Source organism: Carassius auratus, chromosome 8 (assembly GCF_003368295.1).
Source record: "Carassius auratus strain Wakin chromosome 8, ASM336829v1, whole genome shotgun sequence".
Taxonomy (NCBI): Eukaryota; Metazoa; Chordata; class Actinopteri; order Cypriniformes; family Cyprinidae; genus Carassius; species Carassius auratus.
In genome coordinates this window covers 2,565,059-2,588,842 of record NC_039250.1, presented here as the reverse complement: position 1 = coordinate 2,588,842, position 23,784 = coordinate 2,565,059, and the positions used below count along the sequence as shown (strand labels likewise).

Genomic DNA, 23,784 nt, shown 5'->3' with positions numbered 1-23,784 from the left:
CAGTACTCAAATACACTTTACAGAACAGAGAAAATATGAACAAAGCAACCTTAACCCTCAGATGGTCTTCAGGGTCTTTTTGACCCAAAAGGTCCCTTTGTCCAAATGGTATGAAACCTTCTACGGCTCTCAACACTTTCTAGATCTACAAAAAAATAAAAAAAATAAAAAATAAATTGGAATGATATCTGTATATAGAGGAATACATTTGAGACTATAAAACCTGTTCTCTTATCATTTGTCAAATAAAATCATCCAAAATGCAGAACCAACACAAATATAAAGTGGTGACACTGACACCGACAATGTGTACACACACACACACACCCACACACTCACTCACACACACACTTGTGAGGTTATAAAACAACTGCTCTCTTATAATTATTTTTAAAAAATCATGCAAAATGCAGAACCACCAAAGAGGGAGAGAGAGTGAGATGACAGGATGAGACAAAACAATTTAGCACACACACACACACACACACACACACACACAAACCTGCTCCAATCTCGTCTACAGAAGTCATGCGGTTTACCATGCTTACTGTCTGCAATGCATTGTAATGTAACATTACAAAAAAAAAAAACTAAAATTTGACAAAAAAAATATTTTATTTTAGTTATAATTGTGATTTTATAATATTTAGATATGAATCCAACTGAATCCAACTTGTGAAAAGATATATTTCAGGTAGTCAAATAGCAAATAGCATATAGTGGAGCTCTATAGACATCTAGTGGTTAAAGTGATTTTGTTTTTTATTTTAAAACTGCATTTTCCAAACAAATGGGTATAAAGCATTTAAAGCATTTAAAATTATCCATGTTATCCACATGAATGAAAGTTAGAAATCTGTGTCTTTTATAAAGTGAATTTTACATAAAATGCTGTTTTTTTTTTAGTAAAAAGCCTATTTAAATAAATATTTATTTATAGAAATTTAGAAGATATCATAAATCCTCCAAAAACTGCACAAATGTTGAGTAAAAACATTAACAAACAGAGTAAAATTACATTTGTAAAAAAAAAAACCTATTATCTTGTTACAAAATTAAATGTTATTGTCAAAAAACACGAGTGTGGACAGGAAACGAAGACCATCAGAGGGTTAATACACATTACTTCCTGAAATCACGTGCGCAAACACAAATAACAATAGTAATAATAATAGTAATGTTAAATCTTACTTGTGAAAAGTAATCCCGAGCCGTACTTGCGATGGTCCGCCGATTAGAACAGGAAAATGCTGCACAGTGCTCTGGCATCTTAACTGCTGCTACGCAACGAAACTAGGAGTACGACCGGTTCAAGATGGCGGCCGCAAATCTCGTCGCCCAGCGGCCAATAGGGCGTCTACTTATATGATGTCTATGCTCTGAAGTCCCGATCTGATTCAAATGATTCGCGAACCCGCTCTGAAGTCGCGATCTGACTCAAATGGTTCGCGGACCCGTTCTGAAGTCCCGATCTGATTCAAATGATTCGCGAACCCGCTCTGAAGTCCCGATCTGACTCAAATGATTCGCGGACCCGCTCTGAAGTTGCGATCTGACTCAAATGATTCGCGGACCCGCTCTGAAGTCCCGATCTGACTCAAATTATTCGCGGACCCGCTCTGAAGTCCCGATCTGACTCAAATGATTCGCGGGCCCGCATTGAAGTCCCGATCTGACTCAAATGATTCGCGGACCCGCTCTGAAGTTGCGATCTGACTCAAATGATTCGCGGACCCGCTCTGAAGTCGCGATCTGACTCAAATGATTCGCGGACCCGCTCTGAAGTCGCGATCTGACTCAAATGATTCGCGAACCCGCTCTGAAGTCGCGATATGACTCAAATGATTCGCGGGCCCGCTCTGAAGTCCCAATCTGACTCAAATGATTCGCGAACCCGCTCTGAAGTCGCGATATGACTCAAATGATTCGCGGGCCCGCTCTGAAGTCCCAATCTGACTCAAATGATTCGCGAACCCGCTCTGAAGTCGCGATATGACTCAAATGATTCGCGGACCCGCTCTGACGTCCCGATCTGACTCAAATTAATCAAATGATTCATGATAGGTGGTGACTTTAACATAGTAATGAATAACATTCTAGCTTCTCCAAACTCAAATCTGATTGCGTTTATAGATAAATTTGATTTAGTTGACATATGGAGAGAAATATACCCAGATGTAATAGGTACAGTACACGGTGTAACAAAGACCCCTCGAGACAGTCTAGAATCGATTATTGGTTGATCTCTAAAACATTAATAAATAATAATATCTCAATTAATATTAGTAACAGTCCACTGACTGACTATAATGCCATTTATATTTCAATTAATTTACAACAAAATACTACAATTAATACTTCTAAAGTGTCACTTTGGAAACTTAACAATTCTCTTCTTAAATATGAAAAGGTCAAAGAACAGATTGATAACTTAATCCAAATTTATTGAAAAAGAGCTTAATTAGAAAAATCTTATGGACGGAATTGGGAGCTTTTAAAATATGAATGAGGGAAATTCTTAAGAAAATTTGGAAGTATTATAGCAAAACAAAACAGATTAATTGAAGTTCTTTCACAGCTTTGTTCTTTATCAGTTGTGGAACCACTGTCAGAGACTCAAAACACTGAATACTCTAATCTACAGAATAAATTAGATGACCTGTACAGATCCAAATCAAAAGGAGCATATGTTAGATCCAGGAAAAAATGGCTGGAAGAAGGAGAACAGAACTCAGCCTATTTCTTTAGGTTGGAAAGATCCAATGCTATGAATGTCTCTATAGATCGTCTCCAAACAAATGATAGAGTTCTTGAAAAGCCTAAAGAAAATTTGGGTTTGGAGATCATTTCTGTAAAGCCATCAGGACATTATACAGAAATAATACAAGTGTTATTAAGCTCAAATTTGAAACCACACCAAGATTCAGTTTGTCACGTGGAGTAAGACAAGGCGGTCAACACCACCTACACCAGCACAAACTACAACTACAACACCACCTACACAAGCACCAACTACAACTGTCACTCTGGCACCAGCACCACCTACACCAGCAGCAACTACAACTACAACACTGCATACTCTTGCACCATCTACAACTACAACAATACCTACAACAGCGTCGACTACAACACCAACTACACCACTAACTACTAGAACTACAACTACAGTCAGTTCATCAACCAGTTTCTACATTCCTACATTCAGCTACATTCCACGAGTGAAAAACATCCATGCACAGAAATATGTCTTTGTTGTAATCATGTATAAGTCATGTCTTGCTCAGATTGAGCTCTTTGGCTACATATCAACCTTTAGCTCTCCACCTTTAGTTATTACTGAGACTAGTGACGTCAGTGATGTGACCGTCATCCTAGAAACCACACGGCCTGGAGTGACCAGTGCGGCTGCTACTATTACTACTACAATGACAACTCGGGCTCCTTAGTGTTTGTTTTTTGTGTGATTAAATTGTTAAAATTTATTCCGAAACATTCATACTGAATTAGGAGAAGTGACTCACATCTGTGCTGAAATAATAAGCTTACTGTATTCTACATTCTGATTTATGAAAACTTAATAAATATCTTATTTATTATTTATCTTATCTTTACTTTACTCATATTATTCTGTATCAGGTTTAAAGGGCTATTTTGCATCAAGTTCTGTTCACATGGTGCAAAACTTCAAAAACACATTTTTGAAAACTTGATTGACGCTGTGCTTGTGCAACACATATTTGTGCTGACCTTTGAAATGGCATCTGCAAAAGAATTTGTATTTGCACTGCACTTATACTGTATGTTGGAACAGGTGTACTTTTTTCCATCACGTTTCACTACATTTATGATTTTTTTTTTTTTTTTGTACTTAAAATTTTTTTTTTTTTTTTTTTTTTTACTGTATTTTGCAGATGTTCTGACATTGCTCACTAACCTGGAAGTAGAGGTTTTGGCCGAGGAATCATCCACTGAAGAAGAGCGTCTTTTTACAGGTGAGAGGAGCGTTTCTCACTGTTTGACTGCATCCAGATCACTTGCACTACATGCTTTGACTAAGACTGAGAGGAACAGAAATTAATAAATCCTCATTGATGCAGGACTTTTACTATTTTAATATGAGATCTGATTATTTATGGTGACAGGTCAACAAAAACATTGCATTTGCTTAAAGTAGTTTTTTTGTGTGTGTGCGTGCTTTAATCTTAAACATTCAAGCACTGTACATGCCTTAAGCAAACTATGTAAAAAATGTGTAAAGAAATGTCAGAATATGATGGGAAAGGAGCCCCTGCTTTTTCGATTGTTTCGACCTTCTTAATTTTTGAGATTTCTATTTGTGTATTGCACTGAAAATCAACCCATTATGAAAAACTCTTGCCAACCCAAACAAATAGCTTTAAGTCTAAAGGTTTCAATTAGTTACAATAAAGAAGTATGTGCAAGTAATAGTTTAAATAGTTTAGATTTTTTTAAATGCATCAATCATTAATTTCTTCATTTTAAGAACTGTCTTTCTGCATTGCAAATAAGATTCAATTTCATATGTCTCATTTTTCAAATGACTGTCAAGCCCAGAAGCATTTTGTCAGCAGCCTTCATCGGGTATTCTGACAGCATTGCAAAATAATCCAGTATTTCAGGATCTCTGTACATAAGAGTCAGATTTTGATTTATTTGTCTTTGACAAAAGTGTGTTGTGAGGAGGCAGGACAGACACATTATCTGGAGGAGCAGAGTGAAAACATCACTAGCAGAGGTCTGACACACACTGAATGTGTTCGATGGCTCCCGCTGTTCTGCTCATCGGCTGTGTACTCGCCACAATCAGCTGCTTAACCACAGGTAACGTTCACATCTGCTGCACTCTAATCTGTGTCAGATTTTGACATATAGTTTTCAATACAAAATCAGATCCAACTCTGATTTCATTCATTATAAACACTTTGAGAGACTCACAGCACCATCAGGAATTATAACTCAACAGATTCTGACTGATGCTCTGATTGATGATATCAAACGTTTCTTTAATTCCACAGCTCAAACTAGTATCACTCCATCTGGACTAACTACAACTACTGCAACTACCACCTCCTTACCTATTACAACACCGCCTACACCAGCACAGAATACAACAACAACCCCACCAGCACCAGCAATAATTACATCAACATCTTCACCAGCACCAACTACCACAACATCTACAGCACATCCACCAGCATGTAATAACCTGAACATTTAAATGTAATATTACAATGCTTCTCAAACTTAATATTGTAATATTGTAATATTGATATTAGATTTAGATTTGATAAAAATTAGGAATACAATTTTTATTCAAATTAGGACTAGGCAAGTTAACGCGTTATTATAGCTTTATTGTATTAATTAATTAAACCCGAATTTTATTTTATCGTACATTAACACATTTTTTTTAATTTTTTATTAAATAAAAAATATTTTATTATTTTGAAAGTCTGTTGCTCACTGGCTCTTTTTTCTTTTATGCTGAAAATCATTAGGATATTAAGTAAAGATCATGTTCCATTAAGATATTTTGTAAGTTTCCTAACGTTAATATATCAAAACTTCATTTTTGGTTTGTAATATGCATTGTAACAAATTCATTTGGACAACTTCAAAGGCGTTTTTCCCAGTATTTGGATTTTTTTCTACCTTCGGCTCCACTGCAGATCCAACTTTTGATCCTCCCTTCGACACCACTGCACCTCCTACCCCCATCTCCACTGTGGCTACTACCTCCATCTCGACCACGGCTCCTACCTCCAGCTCCACCTCAGCTCCACCCAAAGGTAATTAAGGCCCAAGCATTGCGAGGTCCCTATTAGAATTCATTCATAATTTTGTGTGCATATATATTTGTAGGTTAAGTTTTACCATCACTATTGCAGCCGAACATGAAATCTCTAAAATGTGTTTTGGTATTGTTGGTTCTCACAGTAATTACTATTCTCGAGATGAAGGTGAAGACGTTGACTGAAGAAGAGCGTCAGGCTGAACTGTTTGAGGTAAGAGGAGCATGTTTGATAATTATACTACACGCTAAATGTACTGTGATGGGAATCGACAGTTTTAGCTACGTAGAAGAAAGGATTACCTATGTGTGTACAAACTATAAAACAAATCACTAGCATCAAGTTTCAGCCTCAGTCATTCTTCAGTCAAATTTATAGTGAGCAGGTGTGGCATCATGTTCCTTTAAGGCCCCAAAGTGATTTCATTGGCTAAAATAACTTGTTTAGCATTTCTATTCTGTGTGAATTGGGACACAGCTTTATTGTGCAATGCTTTTTCTAAACCTGCTGTTTTCTCACTTTCAGTCATTTTTCTTTTCTTTTCAGATTGGCAAAGTGCTGGAGAATTTCTTAAGAGCGAATTATACTGGCAACTTCTCTGTTAAAATCACGAAAATTAAAAAGTTATCACCATAGAACTGAGTCATTGTCTTCATTTTTCTATTTTTTATTTATTTTATTTTTTTATGAGGATTGAACTGAAATTATGAGGAAGAACTCTTGTGAACTCAGTAAGAAAATAAAAACAAGCAAACTATTATAATTGTTGGGTTTTGTGATTATTAGTGCTATGTGTTTCCTGCTGCTGCTCCATGAGTTTGTCTGAGCTTTTCCAGGAAATGTGGAAACCAATGACTAGATTTTATCAGCAGCTGCAGAGTTTGGCCTCCACTGTCCTGAAACCCATTTAACTATGAGAAGACTAGACCAGACTGCTTCATCAGGACCAGACACCAGCGTGAGACGGCCTAATAAAATAATGTCTTCATTGCTTGATTTTTAATCACCTACGGTTTTAATTAGTTCAGACATTTAAGGACATTTTCCTACACTTAGAGAGCATGTTTTTATGGAAGCCCATTTCTGCCACAAAAAAAAAAAGTAATTCCAAATTTTTTTATCTCACAATATATAGATATATATACGGAGCCCCGCAGTACATTATGTAATTCGTTTCCCCAATGTACTAAAACGTGCATACGATTACTATTGCGTTCCCTCGATTTAGCAAAGGAGTAAAAAATTTAGTTTTTTTAACCCCTCGGGGAGTCTATAGTGCACTGTCTGATGTGATTCTGTAGCTGACGGCTGAATTGCTAAAATTTTATGCTTTATTTTTCGTTAATTTAGCCACTGTATTGAATAAATACCTGGGGTTATGTTTGTTTTCTTCTTAAAGAGACAAAAAGTAATCAGATCTAGCAGTTTTTAATGCTTTTCTGTAGGATAGGTTACTTTCCTGCCAAGCAATACGAAATACCTCTAGTTTTGTTTTCCTCGAGCTGTGCTCCATTTTCCGGGCTGCTATCTTTAGGGAGCGAGTATACTCATTATACCATGGTGTCAGACTGTTTTACTTAATCTTCCTTATGAGTAAAGGAGCCACACCAAGCAATACTGACTTTATAACTCGCAACTTCATATTTATATCACAAGTTTTACTTAATTTCTCAGAATTGTGACAAACTCGCGAGTTTATATCACTAAATTTATTTATCAGAATTGCGAGTTTAGATAAATTTTTAGTTAGTTTTTTTTTGCAATTGTGAGTATATATCATGCAATACTGATTTTATTTCTCAGAATTGCAAGTTAAACTCAATTTTCTTTTGTAATTGTGACTTTATATCATGCAATACTGACTTCATAACTCGCAACTTTGAGTTTATATCGCAATTTTGGTGAATGCAAAATGAAGAGTTTGTATCATGCAATGAAGAGAAAAAAGTCAGAATTGTGAGATGTAAACCCGGAATTGCAATAAAAACAAATTGCAATTGTTAGATAAAAAGTCACAGTTACTTTTTTAATTTTTTATTCAGTGGCAGAAACGGCTTCAATATGTTTTATATAAAGGAAATAAACACAAGGAAATTAGCTTTTGCTGCAAATCACTAACCCATTACCCAGCTTGACTAAATAGACAGTTTGAATTCACAAAACACTTGCTGAAAAAAATTCACATCTTCTGAATCTGAAATAAATATTTTTATACAGGAGACAAAGGACATTTTCCAATTCATGTTTTATAAATTGTCAGGTGAAAAAAAAACATACAGGCATTTACCATATAAAAACAATAATTTAGAACTAGCTGCATATTTGTATAAATGGTATAAAAGAGGTAAAATACTTAAATAGTTAGTTAACTTAATATGCATCCCAACATCTAAAGTCTGCAATAATGTTAGATCTGTGTTCCTAAAGACATTTTGAAGTCAAATAAGTTGTATCAAATACAGTCAAATGAAAGTGTTTGCATCAACACAGCAACACGGTCCACCAAAACGAAGTCAGCAGATGTTTAGTTTTAAAAATAATTACGATTTAACAAACATTATAAAGCATCACACATTCAGGAAAGTGCCATCAGTCGCTTACTCACATCTTCACTATTTAAAAGCAAAGCAAAAGTGCCTCTAAATCCATTATCATTTTAAAACAAACTACTTTTAATGCATCAGAGTTTGCACTTTAGAAGCCTATATCATGCATTTCATTTCTGCATGTTGTCCTTTTGTAAACTGAGGGACACGTTGTGTGTTATAAATTAAAAACCGTCTTTGGAGTCAGATTTCAATGACTGACTCGCAGAATCCCATGTGTCCCCCTTAAATGCCACTCAAACCCAGAGAGCAGGTCAAATGTAGAGTCGAGTAGGCGTGAAGGTTGGTGAATGCAGGCGTTCTCCCAATCACATTACTCTCACACTGTATTTTGTTTGAATGCGGTTCGTTTGTGGCTCAGTTTGCCCTCATCTTGCTGGAGATCCAGTTTATGTAGTTTGTGACACGTGTGTAAACGCCAGGCGTGTCTTTCTTCCCACAGCCGTCGCCCCAGCTGATTAAACCCATCAGAGTCATCCTGCCGTTTTTGGGACACACCAGAGGACCGCCGGAATCCCCCTGAAGAACCACCGGGAGAAACCAATCAACCAACACGCACAAATCATTCATGTGACCCTTAATACTGGTTTTGTGGTCCACGGGTCACATTTGTAGAATAACATTTTTATTTTAAAATAAAAGACGCAAGCTCTGCCCAGATTTTAAAAAGTAACTCAAAAGTATTTTTTTTTTTAATTCCATAAAAAGGGAGTAAGGCAATATTGTAATGCATTATTTTTTAAAAGTGTTGCTTTCCCCAACACTGGTAATGCAAACCGAGGCTGAATGTGTGGTTACCTTGCAGGCGTCGTCCAGGTTGCGTGTGTCTCCCGCGCACAGCATGTTTGGGGTCACCACACGGTCGGCCAGCTTCTCCGGGACACACTGTTCCTGCGGCCACAAGCGCACACGACCACGCTTAATTCGATCTGAGTTAAACGCAGAAACTGAGAGATGACAACAGAAGAAAGAAACATTAACATACATTCCTCAGTCACTTTAGTGTTATTTGGACAATCAAGAAGCACTGCAAAAAAACGTAATTAATGTTTTATCTTGTCCTTATCTTAAGTCCTTCAAACAAGGGAAGTTTACTTAAGCAACACTGCACATGATTTTAAGACTGGGTTTCACTTGCTGCACTGCAAGTTGTTGTTTTTTAACTTTTAAAGTTTTGTCTCACTGTACTGGTAGCTTTTCACTTATTTATAAATTATTATTATTATTATTGTTTTTATTGTCTTACTGCATTACTGCCCTGATTTTTCACTTCTTCTTAAATTATTTTGTCTTTCCCATATTTATAAAAAAAATTGTTGTCTTACTCAACTGGCAAATTTTTCACTATTTTTCTTTTTATTTCATTTCTTTTTTTTTTTTTACAGCAACAGCACTGCAGATGCTTTCACTAATTTTTAAAGCATGTGAAAGAATCTGCCAGTGTGATAAAACAAAATACACTCGATTAAAGAATTATATTTAATTTCCTGCAGTGTTGATTCCCATCTTCTATGAAGGAGTTTTAGATCCATTCTAAAAAGTTGAACTTAAAAAAGTTTTTTGCAGTGAAATATGTAAGTGTGGCACACAGTACTTCTGATCAGAAAACTTACACTCTGTCTCTTTCCCGTAACCAGAGATCTCGCACTCCGTCAGATCCGGTAAAACCAGGTTAGGTTCTGGTAAACATACAGGCAGAACTTCTGGAGAGTTTACGGCACAGATACCAGACTCACTCTTTAACTTGAGCAGAGCTGAAGACACGAGGAAGAAGACAAAAAAAAAAAATCACTCAGAACTCAAATGACATTTAAAACTTTATAAATACTGAAATGATGACCAAATAACAGTACATGCTAATATACTCGATAATATGTGCTATTAAATATATATCAAATAAATATCAAAACCTCTTTTAGGATTAGTCAATAGATTGATTTAGTAAAATCTAAACACACTGCCGTTCTAAAGTTTGGGGTCAGAAAGATTCTACTGAAGATACATTTATTCAGAAAGGATGCATTAAAATCACTGAAAGTTACAAAAGATTCACTTTTAAATAAATGCTGTTCTTCTGAACTTTCTATTCATCAAAGTATCCTGGAAAATAAATTATAAAACGGATAGTTCCGGTCCTTGATTCTGATTGGCTGAGCCATGATCGAAGCTGTTGTAGATTACAAAGTAACACACCTTTGTTTACTTCTGTGTGTTGCTCGGCAACCACTTTGTAGCAACCACAACGGTTTCTGAGGAACTACCACTGATCTATATCTATATCTATATATAAATATATTATAGATCAGTGGGAACTACATTGTTTGATGGAAGAATACTGTTGTTATTAATATCATTACACATTGTTTGCTTGGTTTTATTTTGTGAAACCTCACTATGTATATGGGATAACAGTTTCATAAAAGCAATAAGCCCTGTGATCTCTGCTTCATGTCGTGCCTAAGAAAGCCCCTTAGCTGTTATAAATTCACTGTAAACCACAGCTTGTGGAGGCTTATTGCATTAATGCGTTTTCAACATCAGAAATGTTGCTTAAGCAGCAAATCATCATATTAGAATGATTTCTGAAGATCATGTGACAATGAAGACTGGAGGAATGATGCTGAAAATACAGCTGCACATCACAGAAATAAATTACAGTTTAAGAGATATTCACATATAAGTGATATTAGTGAATTCTAATAATATTTCTCTATTTTTACAGCATTTTTAATTAAATAAATTCAGCTTTGGTGAGCAGAAGAGACTTAAAACCATGACAAAACCCTTCTGACCCCACATTTTTAAACAATAGTGTATATGTATATATAAATTAAATTAAATCAAATTAATGCATTTATGTATATGTATAGGATCTGTTTCATGTGTGTAAGAGTGTAGATTCTAGTGGAGTGTGTGTGATTGCTCAGTGAATGATCTGAAGTCTCACCGATGTCATTGTCAAACGTGTCGTCGTTGTACTGCTCATGGATCCAGTATTTCTCCACGTCGAGGATCTGCTCGCTGCTGGAGTTCTGAAGCCTGAAGGTTCGACCCAGAACAATCTGAAGACGATTCGCATCAAATCTAAACCAATTACAGAAGACAAATGATTAAAAATAATAACAATAATAATAAAAAAATAAATTTTTACAAATTCAAAAAAAATCTTTAAAACATAAATTCCCATTTTCTTCCATTACAGGGTTTCTGGAGGTTTAATGAAGGTAAATGTAAAGCAAGAAAAGCATATTTAATCAAGTAATTGAAGGAAACACAACCAGTGCATGTACATGTTTACACAATGAGTTGCATAAGCATTCAAAAATATATTTTATAGCTGGTTCCCATTACTCTTTAATTAATTTATAATAAAAGACTTGAAAACAAAAAAAGAAATAAAGAAACTGATCAAAATAAGGCGAGCTCGATTAAAACAAGAACAAATATCTGCCAGTGGGATCTGAAAAAAATCGTTAAAAGGGAAGCTTTCATATATCCTATTGATATTTCTTCTTGTTTTAAGCATTAACTCGCTTCTGTTTGTCGTTCATTTTTATTTGAAGCTCAAGTTAATCGATCTTTAATGTTATAGGTGAAGTAGGAAGTGAAGCGGACACACACACCTCTCCTGGAAGCAGTGAGCGGCCGTGAGGATCCAGCAGGAGTCGATCAGGACGGCGCCGCAGAGGAAGCTGTAAGATCTTTTGCGTGGCAGATAGACGGTCATGGCGGCCTGCCACGGCTGCTCTCTGATGTCACTGACCTGACCTCCACGGATCCGATACATGGGCAGAGAGTTTGAAGGAGCTTCCACCCGCTGACCGCAGGAACCTGAGCGCGAGAGAACACTCAAGAGATCACGATCCCAGAACACATGTGAGGGAAAACACCAGTCGCCTTCATCATAAGATTTACACCACGACGTCTAGTTATCTTTCACGTCTCACCTTGAGTGTTGATGGTGTTCGGGGCTCGTTGGCCAAGTGTGGTGAAGGATGGAGTTTTCCTCGCTGCGGAAGCAAGACAAACACTGTTAAAAGAGCAACCACACACAAAATGTAGAAAAATAAATATGTCAGGACTGATTTAAACATGAACAGTGGATTTTAATCAAAACGTGGCACATTCTGAGTCCACATTACATTCACTCAACTATTTAAGGAACATCATTCAATTGAATAATAATTTTAAAAATAATAAATAATAATCATTATTATTATTAGTTAAAGAAGGACAATAATAATTGTTTTTATCCTTATTATCTGTTTATTTAATTTTGTGTTATTTATTATTTTTAATAATGAGTAAAAACAATAATAATAATAATAATGATTATTATTATCATATATTATTATTAGCTAATTATGAAAATATATATTTGTTTACAATACTAATATTTATGTCTTAAATTCAGCCCTTTCAAACATTGTACGGCTTTGAAGATATCTAACAAGGTTATTATCGTTAACTTAACCAATAAAAAACATTTTCATTGCTTGAAATAAAAACTCATTAATTCAAATAATATTAAAAAAAAATCAGCTGATACAGTTAGCTGTCAGAAACATTTCTAATTTTCATAAACACATAAAGTTTAACTGAGTTATTGTACTCAAATAATTAAAACCAAAACTATAAAATAATGACATATTCTCTATGACACTAAAAAAACAAGCTTTTATTTGGTGGAACACTTTCAAAATGCTGTAAACATCGATCCACATAAATGTTGGAGATTCCACAAATGTTAACCCTTTAATCACTCCAAGCCCGAACAGTGAAGTGCATCAGTGAGTCATGTTTGTCATGGCAGCATGCACACTTACGGCATTTAGGGACGTCACAGAGCTCCCGCACCAGCTGAGACCCTTTATAGACGTGACACCAGGGGCCCAGGTCACCATTCGGGTTCCTGTGAGGGAAAACAGCCAGAGAGTTAGAGACGCACAGCTGATTTCTGATGTTTTAGAAACATTAAGACAGTGTCTGTATCACACGTAAAGGTTAAGAGCTGTTGTTGTGCCTATGAAGTGAACAGAAACACTTCACATAAATAGTACTTTGATATAGATACATATATATGGTGTGTTTATGCAAAACAAAGACTTTGAATTTTTGTGTTATAATAATGTTTTGATTATATCTACGTTTTATTTAAAAGACTGTGCATTTTTAAAGTTGCTCCAAGTTTTGTGGGTATTTAAAAATGTATTTATAATTTCAATCCTTAAAGCACCTGAAAAAAATGCCTTAATACTTTCTAAAAAGGTTTTTTTATTTGAATGTGTTATAATTTTATTTTAGTATTTATTTATTTATTTTTTTTAGTTTGAGTTTTTGTTTTTAATGATAATGCATGTTTGTTAAGTAAAGAAATTGAAGAAGGGTCTAAAAAAAAAAAGGAACAAAAAGTGTGCTGAAGTTTAAAAAAATGTTCAATAGGATCACAACCAGATTTATAAAGAAACACAGAAGCTTAAGCAGCACTGGAAGCTGGAACTAGTTAATGTTAATGCATTTCTAACTGAATTCAATGCATATTTCACTGTACCTGCAGAAGTTGTGGCTGCCGATGCCGATGTCTCTTGCGTCAGATCTCCAAGCATTGTAGATCTTTTGAGACACTGCAGGTGAATCCCACGACAGACACTTCAAACCGCTGCGTGAGACAGCTTTCGTCCCTCTGTAGGTCTGACCGGATCTCTGTGAGCACTCTAGATAGGGGTCTGAAACAACACGGCTTTAGCACACACTATATGTATACAGATATGCATGTGTGTGTGTGTGTGTGTGTGTGTGTTGAGTGTTTGTACCGATTAAGCAGGTGGGTAAAGAGCAGAACTCCCATGTGATCTGAGCCTTTTTATAAACGTAACACCAGGGTTTAGCGTCTCCATCTGGATTCCTGAGCAATAAAACACAACCCAAATATGATTATTTCTAATGTACTCACAGAAACACAATGCAGCTCAATGCATGAAAGCAAAAATAATATTTTGGTTTCAATTGGAAATCAATTAGCAAATTGCATGAAAGAGCGATATGACACCAGTGTTTAGTTTCATGCATCGCTGAATAAAGGCTGGAGGAAGTGTGTGTGCACCTGCAGTAGTTGTGGTTTCCCAGTCCCAGTGTGTTTGCCTCTGGTCTCCTGGCCGTGAACTTCTTCCCTCGGAGTGAGCTGGAATTCCAGTTCATACACTCCAGTCCTGACACACTCGTGCTCCAGGTGCCACGGTAACCCGACCCCTGACCCCTGGAACACCGCTCAGTTGTGTCTGAGAGAAACACAAGCAAACACAGCATTTTTTAGTAACTAATAATTCTAAAAATGCAAAGTTATACTAGTTTTACTAGCAACTAATGATACTCAAAGTAGTAAGTTATACTAATTCTGCTTATTTTACTAGCAAGTAATGATACACTAATTTTATTAGTAATTTTACTACTAATTTTAAGTGACAGAAATGTTACTAACAAGTACTGATACTAATAATATGCTAGTAAGTAGATACTAATGTTAAGCTATACTTATTACACTACATTTATAAGCAACTAATGATACTATAAATGTTACAAGTTAGAAAGTTATACTCACTAAACTAATTATACTTAAAAGAATAAGTTACACTAGGTATACTATTTTACTAGCAATAAATAATACTAGTTTTACCAATTTTACTAGCAAAAATTGATTAAAAAATAGTAAGATATACTGGCAATTAATACTACTTAAACTAGTATGTTATTGTAATTATGCAACTTTTACTAGCAACAAATAATTCGAAAAACCGTAAGTTATGCTAGTCTTACTAGCAACTAATACTATTAGCAACAGTAAGTGTACTAACTATTAGTTAGTGTACTAGTTACACTAATTTTTTTCTTGCAAGTACTGGTACTAAAATAAGTTATACTGGTTACTCTTCATTTATTAGCAAGTTAGTAATTTATACTAGTTCACGAAAAAATGTTAAGTAACATTGATTTTACTAACAAGTATTAATGCAAAACTAAAACAAAATTATATAAGTAAACTAGCTAGCAACTATTGATACTAAAAATAGTAAGTTATACTAATTAGAATTATTTTACTAGCAAGAAATGATAGACTAAAAATAGTACTAGTTACATAAGCAAGTCATAGTACTAAAACAAGTTATACTAGTTACACTAAATTTATTAGCAACTAATCATACTAAAATTAGTTATAAGTTACGAATTTATACTAGTTAAATATTAAGTTATACTGATTTTACTGGCAAGTAATAATGCAAAACAAAAACTAAATTATATATAAGTAAGCGATTTAAAGCGAAGTAAAATGAGTGTAACTAAAAGCCTCTAAACAGTGATAAATAGCAGTATTTGCTGAGGACTTACTGATTTCACACTGTGTTCCTGTAAAGCCAGGAGGACACTGACAGATGAAGTCACTGGAGTAAAGAGCTTCTTTACACCTCCCTCCATTATAACACTGAGACACGAAACATGCTGAAAAACAGAGCAATAAACATCTGTAAATGACATATATTTTATGGCTCAGAAATGCTATTTTTAAGTGTGCTACGAACATTTTTGGACTTTCCAAAATACTCGTAATTAATTGGGTGTGAAGTGGTTTTGCACAATGATTACATCATTTTAAATTCAGAAACAGAATGACTTTTACAACACAAGGATCAATAAATTGAGGTCAGGTAGTCGTAATATACGTAATATACACTTATTATCAGTAAAACAGTAAATGGTCCTCTTTCTTTAATGATTGAGTGTGTGATCACTCACTGGTCGTCGGTATCTCCTGACACTGAGCTCTTGCTTGAAAGTTGCAGCCGCAGAATTCAACTCTCTGACCCTTCCATCGCAGCCACTTCGCCCCAATGTCTCTGACCGCGGCCGAATAAGAGTCCACACAAGCGTCTGACACACACAGACACAAAATGAGATGGAAATTAAGACATAATGGTTGTGGTCAGGGATAGATGCAAATTAAATGACTCAAGTTTTCTCCTCCACATCAGACTGGGACAGAACAGAGAGAGAGAGAGAGATAGAGGACAGAAACAAACAAAAGGTGCTACAGTCTGGAATGAAAGACAGCGTTCTGAACAGAAGTGTTTGTTCTGAATATTAAAGTTCTGATGGTGAATGTGTGACGTATGTTTTTACTGTGTACACAGCGCCCCCTAACGGACAACAACATACTGAGGATATGATTGCATTTTAAATATACTTCTGCCAATAATACGAGTCAAATTATAAGTAGAATTGATATATAAGGATTTAATCAAGAGCCATATGAATGAACTCAATTAAGATGACAGTATGGAACTGTATCACAAGAAAAAAAAAATATCTTAAGTTACATATAACCGAATAAACAAAACATTGTGGAATTCGAATCGATTCAAAATCTGTTCGAACGAACCGAATCACTAGAATGAATCGGATTCGGTCGGGCTACAGCGCTACTCGTTGGTAAAGGTAGTTAGTTATTATTAGAAAAGCTATAAAAGCATATTACACAATAACACAGCTGTCTTTAATTTACTGCTACGCTACTGAAAGTTAGGTTAGTAGTGTTAAAATCAATTGGTATTTCTAAGACAAATTTAGACACAAAAGCCACTGATAAATATGATACTACCAGATGCTTAAATAATCATTAATTAGGAAAAACCCATCACTATCTATCTATGATGGACGTATTACAGAAGCAGAAGTATTTTACTGGCCATGTGAATATGCTAGTGTTGTATTCCATGCATAGAGGAAATTAGCACAATAATAGAAATAGCATGCAATACATGCATCATAGCCAGAGATGAAGCTTAGCGGTCATAAAAAATATATAAAACAATATAAATATATGAAATAAAAATATAAACCTCACCTCTATTTGTGGGCATGCCTCTCTTCTGTCTGATATTGAACACCTGTCAGAGATACACAATGTTGTTCAATCCAGATATCATGCATTAACATCTCTTTCTCTCACTAACACACACACACACACACACACACACACTTACTTTGGGATCTGCAGCGCAGCACAAAGTAAAAAGCAGCAACAGCAGGTTTAGTAATAAATTCATGTTGACCTGAAGGTTTCTCTGTAAACTCCTGCAAAACAGAAAGGTTTGTTACACATTTCATATTTAAATTATATTGCTCAGACTTTGCTTTTTATATATTAATGGAAAAAATGTTTCAATGTTTAAAAATGTCAAAAACAACAGTATTTAATCTTTAAAACTTAATACAATAAAATAAAAACCATAAAGTGATGCTAACCAGTTTCTGCTTCTGAAAATAAATTAATAATGGACCACCACATCACAAACACACACACAGCGGCTCAAAGAAAGTCTTTGTGTGTGTGTGTGTGTGTGTGTGTGTGTGTGTGTGATGAAGCTGGAGAGGAAGTTCACGGTCTCTTCCTGTTGGATGCAGTGCACATCCACATCCTTGTACACACAGATGATGATACAGTATTTGTGTGACTTATAAAATAAACCTTTTTTATTTCAACATTTAAAGGGTAGAATCTCAAAAAACGCATGCAAGAACAAAACAATGCATACTGTATCTACTAGATTACAACCTAAGCAGTTTGTCCAGCACTCCTCAGTGCAACGGTTGTACATTTTTAACAATTATTATTCACTCAGCACTGACTTAAACTTGGAAAAACCCAGAGGAGTAAATAATAGAAACATACCTGTTGATTTCTATTAAATCGTAACTGCTTCTCCTAAACACCAATCCTGAATGGAGATCTTTCTCTAAAGATAAATCCCCCAATAATCTCACATCTCTTCTAATGTTTCCGTAAATATATCCCAATAATGTCTCAAACTGTGCTCACATTTGCCAAGCTACCAAACTCTGAGATGAAGAGTCAGTGATCTCAGTATTTGCATTCATGCATTTAGCCGATGCTTTTATCCAAAGAGACTTACAGTGCATTCAGGCTACGCATTTTTTACCTTACATGTGTTCCCTGGGAATCGAACCCACAACCTTTTGCGCTGTAAACGCAACTCAAACATCACTGTACTGTATGTCAAACGGCTGACTCACTTGCATCAGTTTATTTGTCAGAATAAACACATCTGCCACTAAACACTAAAAAAACACATGCACATAAAGTCAGCACTCGTGCAGTATAATGCAGCGGTTTGTTGCATGTTCATTACAGGAAACATATGGAGCCAGCAGACACAAGACAGAAAACACACATCCATGAGACAGAGACTACTTCACGACTCACACAGACTCGACAGAAACAACACACGCGGATCTGTCTGACCTGATGCGAGCCGAGCGCCTGCAGAAAGACACTATTCTGTCCAACCTCACCTCTCTTTCTTTCTCCTCTCAACTTCCTTTCCTTCTGTTGGTCTCTTTAATATTTGACCTCATTCCCAAAGTGCAGCAGCTCTCGTGAGTCCGTATGAACTCTCTCTTTATGAGTCACATGCATTTAAAACCACAGACTGGCAACTACCTCAAATTAAGAGTATTTTGTCTACAACCTTCTTCATCCTCAAACTTGAGAATTTTTGACTGCAAATTTCCTCAACCTCAAACTCGAGAGTATTTTTGTTAACACACTTCATCTTCGAACGTATGAGTATTTCTGTCTTCTTTGAAGTTCTTCGACCTCAAACTTGAGTATTTTGTCATCAAGGTTCTTCAGTCACAAGCTTAAGAGTATTTTTGACGTCAAATGTCTTCAAATTCAAACTTGAGTATTTTAATTCTTTTGCCTTTAAACTTCTGCAACCTCCGATTTACGAATGTTTTTGTCTATGAACTTTTACCTCAATCTTAAGGGTATTTCTGTCTTCCAAGTTCTTCAATCTCACATTTGAGTATTTTCTCTTCAAACTTCAATCTCACATTTGACACTTTTTTTTTTGACATTTCGACCTCAAACATGAAGATCTTTGCCTACAAACTTCACCCTCAGGCTTGAGTATTTCTAACTTTAAACTTCATCTAATCTTGTTTTAAGGATGTTTTAACTGGAAAACGAGTTGTTGCACTGTTGGAAAGGAAAAACATGCAACATTTAACATCCACATACACACACATGTGTGTGTGTGCATTTGTGTAAAATCCGATCCTTACTTTCAGCCCCAAAGGCAGAACAGTGCACCATTGTCCAGCTAACAGAAAGACACGTGGGAGGAAAGAATAGAAGAATAGATTACAGCAAACGTGATGAGTGAGTAGAAAAGCTTGTAAAGGAGTGAAACTGAGTCACCGTGTTCAGAAAGAAAGACACACACACACACACACAGAGCGTTCTCAATGCAAGTCTATATGTCCTGCATCTGTCCATCTCCAATCGCTCGATTAATACAAATCCTGAACGAGTGCATGATAAGAGAAGATGCATGCAATTTAAGGCAAAAACAACTAGTAACATGATAACGTCTACACAAGCAGACCTGGTGATTTATGAGCAGCCTAAAAGGAATCTGACTTAAACCAACAAAGAGCCACCAACACAGTGTGTCTGTAAATCTGAGCTAATGCATTAGAGCGTGCTGTAAATGTGCTGACCGTAATACACCATAAACCTGATCTCAGTGAAAGCCAGAGACGGTCTGTGCTCATTCTGGTCTGGTAGGTTAGTTTTGCAAGCCTTTTTAGATTAGGAGCAGTCCTAAAGTGTGTCTGACACCTGGTATCTCCCATGCAATGACGCTTTTAGACGCGCAGTGCTGGATGTTCATGGTACAAGCATGCAGTTTCGTAGCCTACTTCTGCAGATAAGAACGGATTTACACACAGCAGAGTGTTATTAAGGGAATAACGAATTCCTGAACGTCACGTGAGTCTGACATGAATGATAGTCTGGGTACTGTAAGTGCTGGAGGAACATCTGATGAAGGCAGTGTAGTATACAGATCTCTGCATTTTATACATATACTGTGAAAATACAAAAGTGCTCCTTGTGACTAAACCTAAAGTAATTGTATTCAAGCCAGACCAGATCAGACAATATTGAGCTGTGCATCATAAATCGCTTTCACAAGTTTAAATCAGGTAATACAAATAGATTATCAAGGCAACGACTGCACATTTACAAAATTTACAATGTATAAACATTTTAAAAACTGACTGAAAGTCGGTCTTACCCAAAAAAATCACATTCCTTAATACTAGATCTATAATATACACATAGCCTACTAGATTTGACTTCAATGATAGTTATGTAAAGTATAATACATGTCAATATTTATTTTAATAAATTAATGCATCAACCTGAAATCACAATTTACAATTACAAAATAAGTAATTTGAAGAATCAGGTATAATAGCTGCTTAAGGAAACAACTAGTCTGTGTAGTTAAATATGTGCATAATCCGTTAAAAGTGTCTCAAATCTCAGTTTGTATAACAGTAAGTATGGCTTTATATAATAAATGCTTAACTTTGCTTATATTATAGCTATGTTATATATATTACGCTATTGACTGTAAAATTGACACAAAAATCCCATCAAGTCTATATGTAAATACTTTTTTTTTTAGAATATTTAGGTGAAATAAATGCATTCTAAGTGGTGTCTCAAATCCGAGTTAGCTGCGAACTACGAGAGCCTATTTTAGGGCACCATCGGCATGTTTTCCTGCATCAGTTATGCCGGCTCGAAACGCGCTCGTGATGCCCCAAGATGCTGTTGTCTATGAAGCCCTGTTCTAGACTCAAACGCGTGTTTAATCGTGAAATAGCGCGTGTGTTTTCGCGTCTCACCTCTCGAAACAAGCGCGCTGTACTCCGCTTCCTCTTCAGTGCGTGTGAATGCGTCTAAATCCGAACTAAAGCGTCTCTCCGGATCCGTCTCCTCCGTGTCTCTGTCTGAGCTCGTGAATCTCAGGATATTTATCCATGATGATGATGCTGATGTGGGGCGGGGAATATCCTGATTAGGGTGGGAGATCAGTGAGTCAGTGACGTCATAGTCAAAAACTACGCAAGGCATTATTAGACAACATCTAAAGTGTCAGTTATTGTAAAGAAAGATAGCAAAAGCTAAGCCCGTTTCAGCACGGAAACATAGGTTTAAAATGGTTTTTTACCTCACAATTTTTTTTTTTTTTACGTTGAAAATATAAAATCAGAATGAAGAGATATTTCGATAAAACATTAAGAAACATAATTGTAAGATAAAAATTCATTATAAAAACTACTTTTATTGCCAGAATATATAAAGCCATCTCTGTACAAAGCAACAGTCTACAAATATTTATCGCTTATCTTTAAAATAAAAATATAAAATAAAATACATGAGTTATACAAATCAGGTGGTATAAATTATTATCCAGAAGTGAACTGCAGTGTCCACACATCTCAGTCATTGTCATCTGTTTAATCCAAATCTGTGGCATAATCAATAAATGTATTCCAGATATTCTCAAAAAGTCCCTGTTTGCCTTTTAGCACATACAGCATCTGCCGTAACCATAAAGTGCCTCTTGATCTACATGTTTTTTTACAAAATAAATCATATTTTGGCGTTAAGCAGACATAAATGTACGTTCATGTTTAGTATAGTTATGTTTCTCTGGATATAAGCCCGATAAAAACATTTTTGGATCTAATATTATATTTGGAAATTATATTTTGAATAATGTCTCTTCCTTCTTCCCAAATGAGTGTAATTTTTGTGCAATGCCACATACAGTGAGCCAGTGTTCCTCTACATCGTTTACACTTTGAACACGCATCAGGAATGTTTCCATTATATCCACAGAGATCCACTGGAGTCACAAATGTTCGCATTAACCATTTAAATTGAATAACTTTAAGACGAGTATTTATTAATGTTGTGTGGACTACAGTGCATGCATTCTGCCAGTCTTCCTCTGAAAGTTGTAATGACAAATCATCCTTCCAAGCTCTCAATCTATCATGAGATCTTTCAGAAACGTAAAACATAATCGGATTATAAAACTGAGAAATAATGATTTTCTTTTGACTATCATTTAACAACATTTTTTCCGAGTCTGAAGTGGTGGGTTTCATTAATATATTGTTTTGACTTGCTCTTATAAAAGTGAGTTGGAGATATTTAAATAAATGTTTCTTATCTAAGTGAAATTTTTCTTATAATTCTTGAAAGATCATGTCAGATTTTCGTAAATACACATCTCGAACCATTCTCAGTCCCTTGGTTTTTTTTCATAACTTAAATGTTGCGTCTACCCTGCCTGGTGGAAGAAAAACTACATTTTTATATAAAAAACACAACTGCAAAATACAATAGGCCATCCTACGATAAATGCAGAATTGTGAGATGTAGCCTAATCTGAGTTTATTTATCGAATTTTTTATTTTTTTTCCAATTCTGATAATTTTTTTTTCAAGATATAAACGAGCAATTCTGGCTTTTTCCCTCTCAGAATTAAACTATGAAGAAGTCCAAACATGTGAGATAAATAGTCTGAAAAAAAATACAGTAAAATACTGTTTTGTACAATTACAGTACTGGCTTTGTGTACTGTAAATTGAATTACAGTATAATTACTGAAAAACAAAATACAGTACCTTGCTGGCAACCATGCTGCCAGTACTGTACAGTAAAAAAAAAAAAGTTAACAGTGTAATAGGGTCTACTTTATTTTTTTTATTTCTATAAAAAGCACATAAGCAGCAAAATATCTGACAAAAAGTGATTTGAGATGAAAGTGTTGAAGGCAAAAGGTTTTTCTATAGGCTTTGAAACATATATGTAGTTATAATGAGATCTGCTCTAAAAAAAATGGTGTAGCCTACAAACAAATGCACATGACAATTTTAAAGTAGACACTATAGAAAGATTTACTGTAAAACGTACTTCTATAACCTATATAAAATGATTTTTACAGTGTATGTGCACTTGAGGAGCACCAAAAAAACTTCATTCATTAAAGAAAAATAATTAAGCCTACTTAAAAGTAGTTTCTGATAATTGCACGAGGCTTTAATCACAGAAAACAAGAAAATATTCCTGCTTCCTATTTTTTACTATTGGTTCAGCGAATGATTTAACAACTCACTCGGTTGTTTCGCTGATGCATGAAAATGTGTTTTTTGATTTAATCGATTCTGTAAATTATTTAGTGACTCGTCAACTCTTCACCACTCATACACAGACTGACAAAATGTGGAAAAGTGGCTGTTTTTGGTCTTTAAGACTGAATTTAACTTAATTTGCATAATGCAATGCTCTTTTAATGCAGATTTATAATTTTTTATTATTATTTTTTTGTCATTAAGCCAACTATTTTAGTAGACATGCCAAATTTATTCTGAACAAGAGAAAGATATCTTCTTATGTCATACATGTCGTGCTCTTCGTGACA

At 35.3% G+C, this 23,784-nt stretch overlaps 2 protein-coding genes across 2 annotated transcripts; one reads left to right on the top strand and one right to left on the bottom strand.

The window, feature by feature from the left end:
- Positions 1–4,674: 4,674 nt before the first annotated feature.
- Positions 4,675–6,449, top strand: LOC113107913 (cell wall protein DAN4-like). The gene is made up of 5 exons (XM_026270750.1): positions 4,675–4,842; positions 5,037–5,219; positions 5,691–5,810; positions 5,959–6,026; positions 6,360–6,449. Exons 1-5 carry the CDS (start codon positions 4,773–4,775, stop codon positions 6,447–6,449), a joined length of 531 nt encoding a protein of 176 aa, XP_026126535.1. The 5' UTR covers positions 4,675–4,772.
- Positions 6,450–8,008: 1,559 nt separating this feature from the next.
- On the bottom strand, positions 8,009–21,333 carry LOC113106970 (tissue-type plasminogen activator-like). The gene is made up of 15 exons (XM_026269066.1): positions 21,194–21,333; positions 17,455–17,545; positions 17,316–17,358; positions 16,208–16,342; positions 15,803–15,913; positions 14,523–14,697; positions 14,233–14,324; positions 13,971–14,145; positions 13,246–13,331; positions 12,367–12,429; positions 12,043–12,250; positions 11,367–11,503; positions 10,033–10,173; positions 9,218–9,366; positions 8,009–8,938 (listed from the first exon to the last, which is right to left on the bottom strand). The coding sequence occupies exons 2-15, from the start codon at positions 17,515–17,517 to the stop codon at positions 8,777–8,779; spliced, it is 1,740 nt and encodes a 579-aa protein (XP_026124851.1). The 5' UTR covers positions 17,518–17,545; positions 21,194–21,333; the 3' UTR covers positions 8,009–8,776.
- Positions 21,334–23,784: the final 2,451 nt, after the last annotated feature.